The 14089-nt window shown below is 38.1% G+C and overlaps 1 protein-coding gene across 1 annotated transcript in view; it reads left to right on the top strand.

The window, feature by feature from the left end:
• The window catches only part of man2a1 (mannosidase, alpha, class 2A, member 1), a 113178-nt gene that overhangs the window by 61998 nt on the left and 37091 nt on the right, over nt 1-14089 (top strand). The window contains exons 10-12 of the mRNA XM_064307584.1: nt 8894-9079; nt 12746-12860; nt 13434-13501. Coding sequence (XP_064163654.1) covers nt 8894-9079; nt 12746-12860; nt 13434-13501 — 369 coding nt within the window. The remainder of the gene's footprint in view (nt 1-8893; nt 9080-12745; nt 12861-13433; nt 13502-14089) is intronic.

Below are 14089 nucleotides of genomic sequence, written 5' to 3'. Positions count from 1 at the left end.
ATAATGTAATTACAAATGTTTATATACATGATGTTTATATACAGTGCACTCTCACGTAATAGCACTTACTGTCATATAACGTGTTCTAAACTTTTATTTCTCTCCTGTAATGTTAGAGTGGAATTCAGTAAAGCATTGGCCGTGAATGGGAATGGGATATGATCAATATTTGCGCTGCTGGGTATGTTTTTGGCTGTGTGTGCAGTCGCAGAAAACTCAACCTGTTGTGCTGGAAATCGATTTGCAGCTTTTGACCTAATGTTATAATTCTGAAATAAGTTTGGGATTGAGTAATAATTCTATGGTATACTCTAATCTGCACTTCACAGTAATTTATTTTATATATATATATATATATCTGCAAAAATATATCTGTGATAGATAAAGACATCTGAAGAGAAGGAGTCGTACATTTTGCAATTTTCCATGGCTCTCTCAATTATGCAGAAACACAAATGCACAAAGATTCATTTGAAAGGCTGCGGGAAGAACACACTGCTTAGAACGAGGCGGTATTTCACAGTAAATTACGCTGCCACAGAGCCAGGCTCCTCGACATGGTGTCATGGTGGGGCCTCATTTGAATGAGGATTATGAAAGTGATATTGCATTTAGCGCAGGGGATGGAGGCTGTCTTGGTGGGGGGTGGGGGGTCGGAAGGGGGGATAATCAGATGTAAGTGGTGGAGAAGCAGAAGATTAACACTGATGTCGATGTACAGCATTAAGCTATCTTTGGTGGCGTTTAAAGGCCCTACTGTGCAGACAGTGACAAGTTTTTACCTTCCATTAAAATGGGCCATGTCTGTATGAAACGCACATATGATTAGGCTTTCTTCATACTCTCAATGAGCACCCACAGAATGTCATATTGTTATATGTTCTTATTGCATATATTAATATCAGTAGACAAGACATCCATTTTTTAATCTTTTGAAAGAATACTGTTTTTTTCTTTTGGAAATATTATTGATAGATTAATATAAATAAATTATACGAGTATTATCACTAAAATGGCATTAGAAATATCAGTAATATTATTATTATTATTATTATTATCATCATTACTATTATTATTACTATTATTATTGCTGTTATTATTATTAGCTATCAATACTTCTTTGAATGGTGACTCTGGGCCATGTACAGTATACTGGGATAGTGGCTGTTAGCATTGTATTAGACTTTGTTACCTACGCTGATTATTTTGTGAGTTTCATAAAATTGTAATGACACTTTTATTTGTGCAATTGCAGTCCTGTAGACAGACAGACAGTGAGGCTGCTCTGTTGATTTTTTTAAACTGACATTCTGTACCTTACACGTTTTAATCAGCTCTGCCTGCAGGCAGTGGCCAGGCGTTATGGATGAGGGGAAGAGCAGGGGGAGCTTTTACTGTCTTACTGTTTGTTACCACCACAATACGCTAATGCCCTTTAAGCTTTATCCTATTATTTGGACCCTTCAAGTAGATCTACTGTTCAGCATTGCCAAGCGCACAGTACAATACTGCAGCATGCTTCTCCAGGACTCATACTGTATGTTTTGTGTTCTGTACATTAAATCTACTTGTGAAGCACGGGGAGACAGTGTAAAAAAATTTCAGGGATTTCGCTGCCTGCTCTTTAAAGATGAGGACTGGCAACCCAATTCCAGCAATTGAGTAGAATGACCAATAATCAGTGATCACCATTATTATTTCATGAAAACATCTTGGAAGTACATCATCAGAAATGTCAGTTGAATTGGCACCCTAATGGTCTGTTTTTCCCATGGTGTGTCTAATGTACGCCGTATTACTTTTGGCAAAAAATACATTGTATTACGTACAAGTACACTTTGTGTTTGTTGAATTGTTGATGGGTAAAAGGCAGTTTGCCTTTTACCCATCAAGCTTACAAATCATTTAGCTGAGAATTATTATTGAATATAAACTGATCAAAACGACCATATGGAAATTCCTTCTACGCAGAGAAGATTTTAAATTTGCGTAGGCAAGAAATAGTAATTTGATCTTGACCTATTATGGCATTTTCATACTTGACAAAGTCTGCTTTAATTTCCACACTCGCTGCATCCCAGCAGTTCAAGCATAAAAGGGGATTAATCAATTTTGGAAAGTTATGGGTGCAAATTACAATCAGAGGATTCAGTAGAGCTCTAAATGACACCAGTACAAACACATTCTATTATTGTGATTATTGATGTAATACCATCTATAAAAACATCAACATGTTTGGTATATTAAGGAGACACAGAAGATTATTGCTGCATTGAGAATGGGTTTGTATTCACAAGAATATGTAAATGAGAATGTATTAGCATTTTTGTGACTGCTGTTGATGTTGTTTGCATTGTTATACAGCTTTAGAGTTTAGAGTTCAAATTATTGATTACCACTGATACTATGACTGTAGGAGTACTGTGCAAGCTAAAGTGGTCAAATTATGTTCTTTACTGTGGCTCTAATATATAAAATCTAACTAACGGCTTCAGTATACTCAAAACAAAACGGAACGTCTTGTTTGAAATGACACGTTTTGAACACAATACCAAACCAAAGACAAAGACAAACCAAAAGGCACTGTGTGTGCAACCCTCCAGTGCAAACTGTTTGCAAGCAGTTCACAAGTTCGATCACCTCCCCCTGTCTGCAATTGGTTTATTCAAATTATGGCTGTTACAACTAATCGATGACGTTGACAAAATCCACAATAAAAATTTGTTGGCAATTTATTTATTTATCGATTAGTTGGATCTACTTTTTTAAAAGTTTAGTAGGGACTGTGTTCCAAACTGTATAGTTGTGTCCTATTTACAGCGTAATAGATGGAATTGCACCGGTCTGGATAGAACCATAGACTGCAGAACACAGGTCTTGCACGTTGACCACATAGTCCCTCCATTACTTCTTTGAGAGAATGGAAACAAATTTGAAAGATGGCAAAGTCGAAGGTGGCAGCTCTACTGGTGGAAACTTGTGTGCGACCCTAATCTTCCAAAGTATGGGAGCACTTTACATCGAAGAATTCAAAGAGTACAGTTGCCCCCCCCCCCCCCCCCCCCCCACACTGCATTTCAGTTCTCAGGGTTTATGCATTTCAACCGGCCCATTATTAAAACCAAAGTTACAACCTTAATTGCTACTATCTATAGTCTTTTGGTCTCAGTGGTAGGTAGCAATTGAGGATGTTTTTTCTTGTGAATTGTAATTTTTTAAACCACTGGCTATGGCTAAGAATGGACTAAAATATCAGCTGTGTATGCCTGCCGACAGCATAAGTGTAGGATGACGCGAACACCCTCTATAAATTCCTAATATTCACTTAAGCTGTATAGCTATTTGCATATAGAGTAGATGCACACTAGTTCTCTCTCCTGTACGAGTGAAAAACTGGCTTAAATAAAGGTTGACTAGGACATTTGCAACACCAGGATTACAAATAGAAATGCCTCTGTCAATGAGTAATGGAATATTGATTGCAGGCAGTACTGTAGGTTTGTTTGTGTATCCATTATCAGATGATATCCTGGTAATTAAATCAAGCTTTAATAAGAAAGGCAGGGTGTGAGGACTGTGTGTAAGTAGGATTAAAAATGAACAGTTTCCATGGATTTGGAAAATTTTGATCAGCTGAAGAGCTTCTAGCGATTACCGAAATACAATCATTCATCAGGTTTTAGAGCCAGACTGGCTGAAAGGCTTGTTGTGTTTTTTTTTTTTTTATCCCTAGTAACACATTTTCATTTTTTCAGACGTTACATGCTTATTGATTATGGCCCATAGGTGTATGTAGGCTAAGGTGTTGGCTATGGGCAGCCGAATGTGTTTTTATGTACGTGAATACTTTTACACAGAATTTTCTTATTTTCATGGCTGCTACCAATAGTTCAGATATACACAATGTACGTAGTTTAGCAGTGATTACCTTTTTTTCTCACATAAATTTGGAGCCCAACATGGGGCTGAGCATATCCAATTCCCACCCCAATTTTGATGGCCAATTGTCTGCAACCACAGTCGCGTTCATATGTGAGCCTCACTGCCGATTTGGGTGTCACCAGATGCTTCTTTTCACACAGCAGGCTACACCCAGGCTCACACAGAGCAGAGTCAAAGGAGGACCTTTCATATGAAACTTTAGCATGCAGTCCACAGGCATGTAACCAGTGGGGGTCACTAAATAATAGTGCACACAGAACCCTATCTGACTTGAACCCTCCTGTTCCCTGGGCGACACATTCGCCAATTGCGTTTTGTCTATGGAGCTAATGGCCACAGTCGGCACTGGCACAGTCTGGATTCGCTCTGAGGCTGTGGGGCTTATCCATACACCACATCATGGATTACCTCTTATTTCCTTATACAGAATGTTAATTATTACATTACATTACATTACAGGCATTTAGCAGACGCTCTTATCCAGAGCGACGTACAACAAGTGCATAGGTTTCAAGATGTAGAGGCGCAAAAGAAACACTAGAGTGAAGTAAGGATCTTAGTGCCAGAAGTGACCACATCGATCAGACTCAACCCTGTAGAGTAAGCTTGTTCAGCAGCAAGAATCCTACCAAGTACAAAGTACAAACTAGCAATGGAATCACACCGAATCATACAAAAACAATCCTACCAGATACACTAACATAATCAAATTATCCTAGATAATTTGATAAATTATGATAAATTAACTGTATATATAATTGAATGTGTCTGTCTTCCCTGCAAAACAAGCTGGCATATCAGGTTGGGAAACACATCTCAAAAATCTTTCAATATAAGAAAAATTTCATCACATATTTATGACTTTTTTTTTATCACACTGTAATTATATACAAATATTTAAAATTGATATGTATTTAAAAGTGTGCTTACAACTCTCCTGAAGAGAGGATTCCTGAAGAGCTTTATGAGACCATGATTATGTAAATAAGCACAGTCTGTATGTCACCTTAGAAAAGGTTATCTGCCAAATAAATGCATGTACAATATGGATCTAATTAAGATTACCATGTCCCAAGATTAAATGAACAATTATTTAGCTCAATGATTAACTAGTAACAGTAGTTAGTGAGAAAATAAGACAATATTTATACTGTATATTGGTTTATTTTCAAATTCCCTTTATTGAGGTTGATGGGATAAAATAGAAGAATAAATATATGTTGGCACGCTCTGGGTTGTGATTGTTCTGGAATCTGTCACACTTTATGTCATATTGGTTATTTTTATTTCAGCTGTGGAGTGTGTGTTGCATGCTTTTCTCATTAAGTAGAAAGCTCAGCAGGAGATGGAGTGGTGGAGCGATCAAAAGATGGATTCTCCCTTAGGAATCCTGAGCTGGGTTATTTTTATTAAACACATGCAGGTTATCTCCAGAATATAACTGTAGGTAAACCGCAGCATGTATTGGGATAGCTTATGTTAATTATGCCTGCAGTTCAGTAGTACTGTCATTGTGCATTATTGTCAGAGGCAGATTTTGGCTTTCGTTTCCTCTCTGGAAGACAGCATCTCATGGAGAGATGTAGTTCTCTAAATACTGCAGTTCCCTAGAAAAAAAGACCTTTTCAGAAATATTGAAGCCTGCAGTGCATTTTTATGTTTTATTTAGATTACCTTGGACAAATTTAGTACAGCCGTTTTCATTCTCTTATGTAGAATATAACGGGTTTGTACATGCTCTACTAGGAATATATTGCAATATTTTGCAAATATATTGCATGGAATATATTGAAATATGTCGTAAATATGTGGGCTGTTTTGTAAATATGATATATTTATTTCTCTGAAGTGTGCTCTATTACAATCTCTGCAAGTGGCAACAGTTTGCATTTTTACCCATATATCACTGCAATATGTATTTCAGTATAATTTCAGCACTATTCTTTTTGTGTGAGGGTATTTCTTTCTGTTAACATTTTCTTTGGAAGTACAAGTACACAAGTGAGTGAATTTTGGCATCTGGGACTGCAGGTATAGAGCTTCTGACTGGCTTAGTAATGCAATCACCAGGAGGGGAAGGCTGTTATCTGTAGTTGCCGGTCTTAGCATTGGATATGTCACTTCCCAGCTATCACAGGGAGTCTCCAGTGGTATGAGCAACAGGTTGGGTTTTATGGTGCACACTAGGAGATGGATTACTGCTGCAGGAGTTCCTTCTAAATTTGCAGCCCACGAACTACCGGTTTTACTTTTGTGAAAGATTCACTTCTCATCCAATTTTTGACTTCCATAATGGAAATGGAATGTACTGATATTATATTGAAATAAAATATATTATCAAGACATTGCAACACTTTGCAAATTTTGTGCAAATATACAAATTTTTACTGCGGTCAGATATTATGGTAAATAAAAAAAACATGATATTATGATGAATTTGATGTACTCGTATTTTCAAGGTCACGCATTTGTAATATATTGCAGTAGATGTATTTCTCTAAGGCGTAGGGTGTGAAATAGTCATTAGCTGGTGATAAAATTCACCAGAGGGGAGTAGTCATTTCCTCTTTATGGGGGTAGAGCTGCATTTCCAAATTAGGGTAAGGGAATGTGGTTGGGTTGTACATTTTAAAAAATATGTAACAGTAACAACCAGTTTAAAGTCATCTTTCCACCTTTCATGTCTTTATGCAGAAAATAATAAACATTTTTTGTGTACCTCAAGGTCGTTTTTTTTCACCCTACATAACTCAAGGAATCTCAAGAAGATTTCAGGTAGTTCAAGGACTATAAACCAAACACATCCGTTGAATAAGGATTGATATCCAGCTCTATGGCGGTTAGAACATTTATTCCTCTTGGTGTCTATTCATGCTGTACACTCACTGTATTTTCTGATTGGACGCTTTATGCAGGTATGCCTGAACCCGCGGCCACTGTGCTTCCTTTTCACTGCTGAGACGGTGCAGTGCAGCAATGCTTAGAATGCCCAGTGATACATTTCCATTTTTTGTATGCATCAGCTAATCTAATAGGTACCTACTCCTGGGGAAATGCATTATTGTAGAATACAATAACGCTATACCATGAATGCATTTTGCAACTTTTATTGCCTTTTCACCATGTGGAAAAAAAGCGTGTTGCAGAATAAATTAGTCTGAAGTGCTGAGCAGTGATATTTGACCAGGTTACTGGTGGACTGGCGCTGGTCCAAAATGTTTGGAACCAAAACAGAGATTGAAAATGCCATGTTCCTAACTTTTTATTTTTACAAGCACCATGGTTTGTTTTGCAAGAAAAAGCATTCTACTGTTACATTTGCCACAATTAAAGTGCAAATAAATCCCGCTCCTGAAGTATTTATTTTTATTGAAAAAAGACATTTGTGCAGAAATTAGGTAGCCCCTAAAAAGGATACTGTTGCACCCTTTTCAAGCTGGCACAACTCTAACAACCAGTTGATCCTTGCTGCAAATTCTATTATGCTATATTCACAAATATTCACAAACTGTGATTATTCATGAAATGCAAGTGAGGCTATGTGGTAATCTCAATGGAAGACTTGTGATTTCTGTTAATATAATTCCAAGCGCTTGGAAGGCGTATTTTATGTCTTCTGGAAGGACACTTTTTTGCTTTTTAGCCTCAAGTTTGTAGCACCTTGAACAAAATTAGGAGTTGTAGATTTTAGGGGCCCGATGACATTGTGCTGTTGTCTGTTTTCTACTTTTTATTTGGAACGTGAATCATAATTGCTGTATGTCTGTGTGGGGTTTTATGTTCCACCATGGTATAAATGGCAGATTTGGCACAGTAAACCGCTTAATCTGCCCATACTGATTTAATTATTTTTGCAAAGTAGACTACTTTTGTTGAAAGAGCACCAAATTGAATTGAGCACAACACAGGCTGAATGTAGAAGATGGAAGGAGAGGGGGGGGTGGTCGTTATCTGTTTGATATAAATAACCAGTAGGAAGGTTTTGCATCACCTTTTCAAAATGGATATTTCTTTTTTTTTGTTTGATTTGAAGTTAACTTATTGGACATATTGGAAGTTCATAAGGTGTGTCCGAGCAGTGTTCCCAGAAGTAGTTCATTAGGAAAATCTCTAATTAGTACGACTCCTCTCTGATTATCTCCATTAAGGCCATGTCCCCTGATCTCAGAAATATGAGGAGAATTGATTCCGCATGAAGGACTGTCTGTGACTAGAGATAAGCTTTACAGGATATACGTATGCATCAACGAGAATTTACTTTCCGGGAAAACATTTTCGTTTTCTCTTTTACCTTTTAAACAAGTAAATACTCAGAAAAACATTTGAAGGCATAGTATTTTTTTCTAAATGATTACATGATTAGCTTAGCACATAGCAATTTAAGTAGGCTAATTTTGCTCCATTTAGGACACTTCAAGATAAAGCTTCTGAATGAAGCTCCATTCCACTTCAGACTTCCAGTTTCTTGGTATTTAGCAGCTGTGCTTAAAATGCTCACTTCTGCTTTCTGCTCTGTATTTTAATCACACTCATTAAATGAAATTGAAACAGAAAATTGTAAAATCACTCATGTTCCATCCATTTTAAAAGGGAGATAAGTTCGCCTTTTTGTGTGTGTAGTTGGTGAAGGGGTTCGCATTTTTACATTTTTAAGAGACTTCAACTTGTTGGTCATTGTTAACTAACCGTACGTCTGTCATTTCGATTTTGACTCCATCTTTCCTGTCTGATTATGCAAGTGCAGTAATTTATGGTCTAGAGTGTCATAAAGTTAGGGCCTGAGGCCCAATGGACCCCTCCTAGTTTTGAACTCTTGCTTTTGTTTTTAATTTCAGTTTCAGCTACAACATTTAATCAGTTTAGCACTGTTATAAGTTTTGTCCATGTATTTGCATGAAGTGAGCCCTGAGCAGATCCTGAGTTTTTGCCTGTCTTGTTATCTCCCTTCCAGGGCGGCTGAGATTCTGTACTCACTGGCCTTGGCTAGTGTCCAGAAGTCGGACAAATTGAGTGATTTTCCATCCCTTGAGAGTTACAAATCATTGACTGAGGCCAGACGCAATCTCGGCCTGTTTCAGCACCACGATGCCATCACAGGAACCGGGAAAGACTGGGTTGTCGTCGATTATGGTACCAGGTACAACTGTTTTCTTCATCAGATTAACTGACGGCAGTGCCATTACCACCGGCCAAAATAATTTAAACACAAGCAAGCACGCGCACGCACATGCAATTGCACTAGGAACAAAGACCACTTAAAATAACAGATTTCCCATCTGCGACCTACTAACCTTTCCCATCGTTGCATGCATGGTTATATGTCTTATATAAACACATTGCCAAGTCATCATGTCTCGTGTGTCCGTGTGAGTGTGTATTTGCTTTCATTTAGTCCTTGATTCATTGATATGTATGCGAAAAGTCTTATGCGTTCATCAGTTTATTATCAGTACATAATCAGTTGTTTTGTTTGTGTGTGTATGTGTGCGTGAGATTAATTTATGATGTGTGGATGTTTGGTATATAAATTATTTACTGGAAGCAGAATTTTGTTGTGAGTTTGTATTGCTTTCTGGAGAAATAAGAAAGATAACTTAATACAAGCACTGAAAAAAATCAATCTTTTCTGTGCTCATTCTCTCACCAATGACGTTTGGAATGGCTGGTTTATAAAACTAGATACCCACAGCACCAATTCAATTTCTTTCAAATGAGGCAAGGACTTCTTCTGGACTGATCTATGAATAGCTGACAAACTCATGAATATGACTTGTGTGTATGCAGAAATCCATTTTAATTCAAACTTTGCTGGAGTATTAAGGAAATCAGAACACTGCTGAACCTTGACTTTCTTTGACTGTGGGAATGAGACAGCAAGTTTGTGGTTCCAATTCCTGCTGGCAATACAAACTGCTAATGGTTTTGCCATTATAATGAAATCTAAGGTTAATTTACAAAATGTGGTTCATAGTGACTTGGAATTAATTACATGTTCTGCTTCGATAGAGTAGTTATTTGTTGCCAGTGCTCTGTTAGAGAAAGTGCATAAACAGCAAGTTTGTTTAGGACTCTATATATGTGTACCTTATGAGTGGAGTCCTGCACACAGATCTAATCAAGACCTGCTGTGTTCAAATAAATGTGCTCCCTTGAATACTTGAATAGACACTTTAATGTAGATTTGCATTTTCAAGATTTTCTTTACTACTTCGTATCCTTTCTGTTTTCATATGCAAATTTTCATAAAAATGAAATATTTTAGTTACTGTTACATCTCTTTATTAATGGAAATCTTTCCAAAAGCCAAACACATCCTACTGTATATTTATTTGTACTATCATATGCTACTAGGATATCACAAGCAATTACTCACAGGTCACAGATTCTGCAGTTTAACTCCTGATGAGTAGCAGAAACACTGTCGATCTACCTTGCATGTTCCTTGAGCACCTTACATCTGAAATGAGGCCTTTCCTTTACGCTGTTCTACTCATCTGCACAGTAGGCCATATATATATATATATATATACATTATTCCACTTTTTTAAATTCTGTTTTCTGTATCTGGATTCCATTCAAGCTGCCATGCTGTAGAAGCTGTAAGAAAAAGCTCTTGATTGATTGGCTGTATAATGACGCATGCCTCCAGAATAATGAGAAGCCCGGCTGAGCAGTCAAGGCAGGATAAAGAGATGCTGTACAAGGCGATTTAATGAAGAGGAACAAATGAAAGTATTGATTTCCAAATCAGCCTTGATTGAACATCAGATGGCTTTAGAACAGGTATTTACGGCACCTTTGTTTATGGGAATTTGCCAGAAAGCCAAAACGTCAGGAATCTACATACCGGGTGATTTTTGGACGTGACTCTCCTCGCACGTCACTGGCTTTTGGAGAGGCGCTTTTTCAAATGTACCCACTAGTAATGCATCACCTGCAGTATAGACTGGAGCTGATATTGGAAGCCTTTGGCTGGTTTCAACTTGCCCAAGGACAGTCCGACATTATAGAGCTTCCTATGGCTCTGTGCCAGCTGAACTGAAGGACATTTTTGTAGTTTAAAAGTGTTTGACAGCTATCAAATAAAAACATTGATGCTTTTTTTTGGGGGGGGGGGGGGGGGTGTACCCTTTCAGTCATGTGCACCTCTTGCACTGGTCAGCCGGTTGTCATCCCAAAATCCCCAAAATCATTCTCCCTGGTGCTAAGACCTGGATATCTCCTGTAAGACCTGTAATTGTGGTATGACCTAATTTGCTTTCAAGTGCAACTATTCTGCTTCAGAATAAACTGCATGCAGTTATTTACTGTCTAAAAATAGAACTAGGAGACATTTATACAGATAAATTACAACTCCTCTCTTGAGTATAGCATTTTTTAAATCTCCTTATATCTGGGGAAAAAAACCAAGATTACTTGGTTTCACGGTCATAAGTCATACAGCCTGCCAGTTTATTTAATGTGCATTTGAGTTATTTTCTATCTATGTGGCTGTTGAACAGGCATTTTCTCTGCAATAACAATGGCGTGTGAATTTGAAAAAGGGCCTCCATTTTGTAGGTCCCTGAGAGCGCTGAGGTGTTGACTCGATGGTGCCTGTGCTGCACCGGTTGCGCTGCGGCACTGCCTTTGTGTTTGCGCGTGAAATGTCGGCGCTCTGGGGGTTTGCTCCAGCGCGGCGCAACGGCAGGAGCAGGGGCGGCCTGGTCCTTTTCTGACGCTGGTCTCACGGCTTCTTCCGCTCGGTCAGAAGGGAGGTCAGGGGCTCGGTGCGCTTTTCAGAAGCTTGATTGTGCTGTTGAGAGATTTTTTGTTTGATGTCTGGCATGCCGTAAAAAACCGTACACTGACGCCCAAGTGTATTTGCTAGTACAAGGCTGTGGTGGTAATTCCACAATCTTTGAGTAGTACTCATGTAATCATGTCAGTAGGGCTGAATGACATCATTAACAAAAATAAAAATGGCCGATCACAAGCTGTGCATCCCTGTATGTATAGCATTGTATAGAATCATATACAAGTGCAACAATTCATTTGGACAAGCGTATGTACCTTGCTAGATTGGAGCTTATTCAAATAGGTTAGTTCATGCTGTTAAAATCAGTAGCCTATTTATGTCTATTATTGTACTGATAAACATTTTGTTGTTAATATGAGGTTTGTAACTGCTCAAATTGACTTTGCATGAATAATAAAACAACCTAAATCGAAATCTCTACTGTGAATAGCTTTACTCATGTTTCCAACTCAAATAAGAAAAAAAAGGATGAATGGCAGACAGTTTATGCTCAAATATGATCGTACGTATGTTTCGTGAATGAGGCCCAAAGTTTTCGAAATCAGCAGCGAAAATGGCATGTTTCTTTGGCTGTAACCTCTGGTGATTATACAAGGTTACTATCAGAGTCCAGTCATTTAGTCCGGAGCCAATTTCCTTTTGTTATACTGCTTAATATTTACAGCCACGGATCAGAGTAATTCACCAAAGCAGAAGCAACCCGTTTTTCAGATCATGTGGTACCACCAATTAATTAACATTTTGCATGTGCTTAAATTAGCTGCCCCCCCCCTCCCCCACTTCTCTGATAGACTCCAAAGCTGGGCCAATGAATGAATTAATGCAACCGTATGGATCACTGCCTTTCCTGTAGGTATTTTTTTCATATCCATAACATGAAGTAAACCCAGCCGTGAAAAGCAGTGGCCACGGCATTTAAACACAGTACATGTGTGAATCTTTAGTGCATCTGCCCAATGAACACTGCTGCTTTTGTGCTCAGAAGCATCTTCCCTTTCCTTTCAGGTTGTTTCATTCCATTTTGAATTTGAAGCAGGTGATGATCAACTCTGCACATTGGCTGACACTGAAGGAGAAAGGGCAGTACAGTCACAATCCTTCCATCCCTTTCTTTCAGATGGTGAGTGACCGCTCCTTCCCTGAGAGTTACTGTTAGATAAAACCACATCAAATGACCGGGGTGGGAGACTGTGCTTGATCTCTGGGGAGTGCCCTCGTTAAGTGCTGCTTGTCATTTAAACAGGAGCAGGCCACAGTGGGCTCGGAGTGGGTCCATCCAAAGCCTTTAATTACTCAAATGGATCAATCATTAGACTTTAAACATACGGTTGACTGTCGGAGTGTTTTAACAGCAAGAACCAGAATTATGTGCAGGATTTTCATGCTGTTGGCATGGAATTGCTTACCGGTTTTTAAGCCGTTTGTCATTACTTTTGTTGTGGTGCTGTTCTACTTGTACTTACTTGTAGAAATATTGTGAAATGTCCTAACACATGATGAAGCATCTCAAATGGGAAGACATAAAATGGGGGAAAAAAATACCCATATGATTATTATAATATTATGACCAAAATGTGTTTGTCCTATACATGTATGTCTTTCTTTATGGTGGAATATGTTGCATGTTTTATATATATATAGTAGTGTATTCTGACTTTCTGTGTGTGCTGTACACTTTAATATATTTCTAAAGGATGACATTCAGCCTGCTCAAGATTCTTTGCCCCGTAAAACAGTCCTCAAACTGGGACCCAAGCCAAGGTAAATAATTTTAACTTTTCTAATCCAGGCTCATGAAATATCAAACAAATTAATATTTACAGCTGCACAGAGCCACTTATCTTTTAGGAAGCCCCACCAGCACTAGTAAACTCAGTGTTCTGTCACATTCTCGAAAAGGCATCAGTCAAGTATCTTCATTATGTCCTCTTCCTAAGGCACAAAATGAATGATCGACTGGCTGTCAGAAATATATTATTACGTATCATTACTCTATTCATGGCAGAAGGACAAAATTCACGCTGAAAGGCATTTTAATTGTCGAAAAGGTGTTCTTATATTAAGTTCCAAGGGAGGTCATGTGAAGTCTTTCAGTGGTGATATCTGGAGCTGCACAAAACCAGAGTTATTGGAAGCATGCCAAGCTAATTGGCCGAAGCATTACCAAGGTAACAAGGGTTTTGTACAATAAACCCCGTTTTGTACAATGACGCAGTAACAACTTTGTCTCCCTTGCAGAAATTGAATTTACTGTATTGTTTGGAATGTACTCTGTTGTTTGGCAAATATTACGTATATATGCAATGCAATGCAATTTATGGCAGTGTATTTGAAAATATATTGCAATGC

The sequence above is a fragment of the Anguilla rostrata genome, chromosome 14, assembly GCF_018555375.3.
Source record: "Anguilla rostrata isolate EN2019 chromosome 14, ASM1855537v3, whole genome shotgun sequence".
Lineage (NCBI taxonomy): Eukaryota > Metazoa > Chordata > Actinopteri > Anguilliformes > Anguillidae > Anguilla > Anguilla rostrata.
The sequence above is the reverse complement of the archived record's forward strand: the minus strand, read 5'-3'. Positions and strand labels throughout refer to the sequence as shown.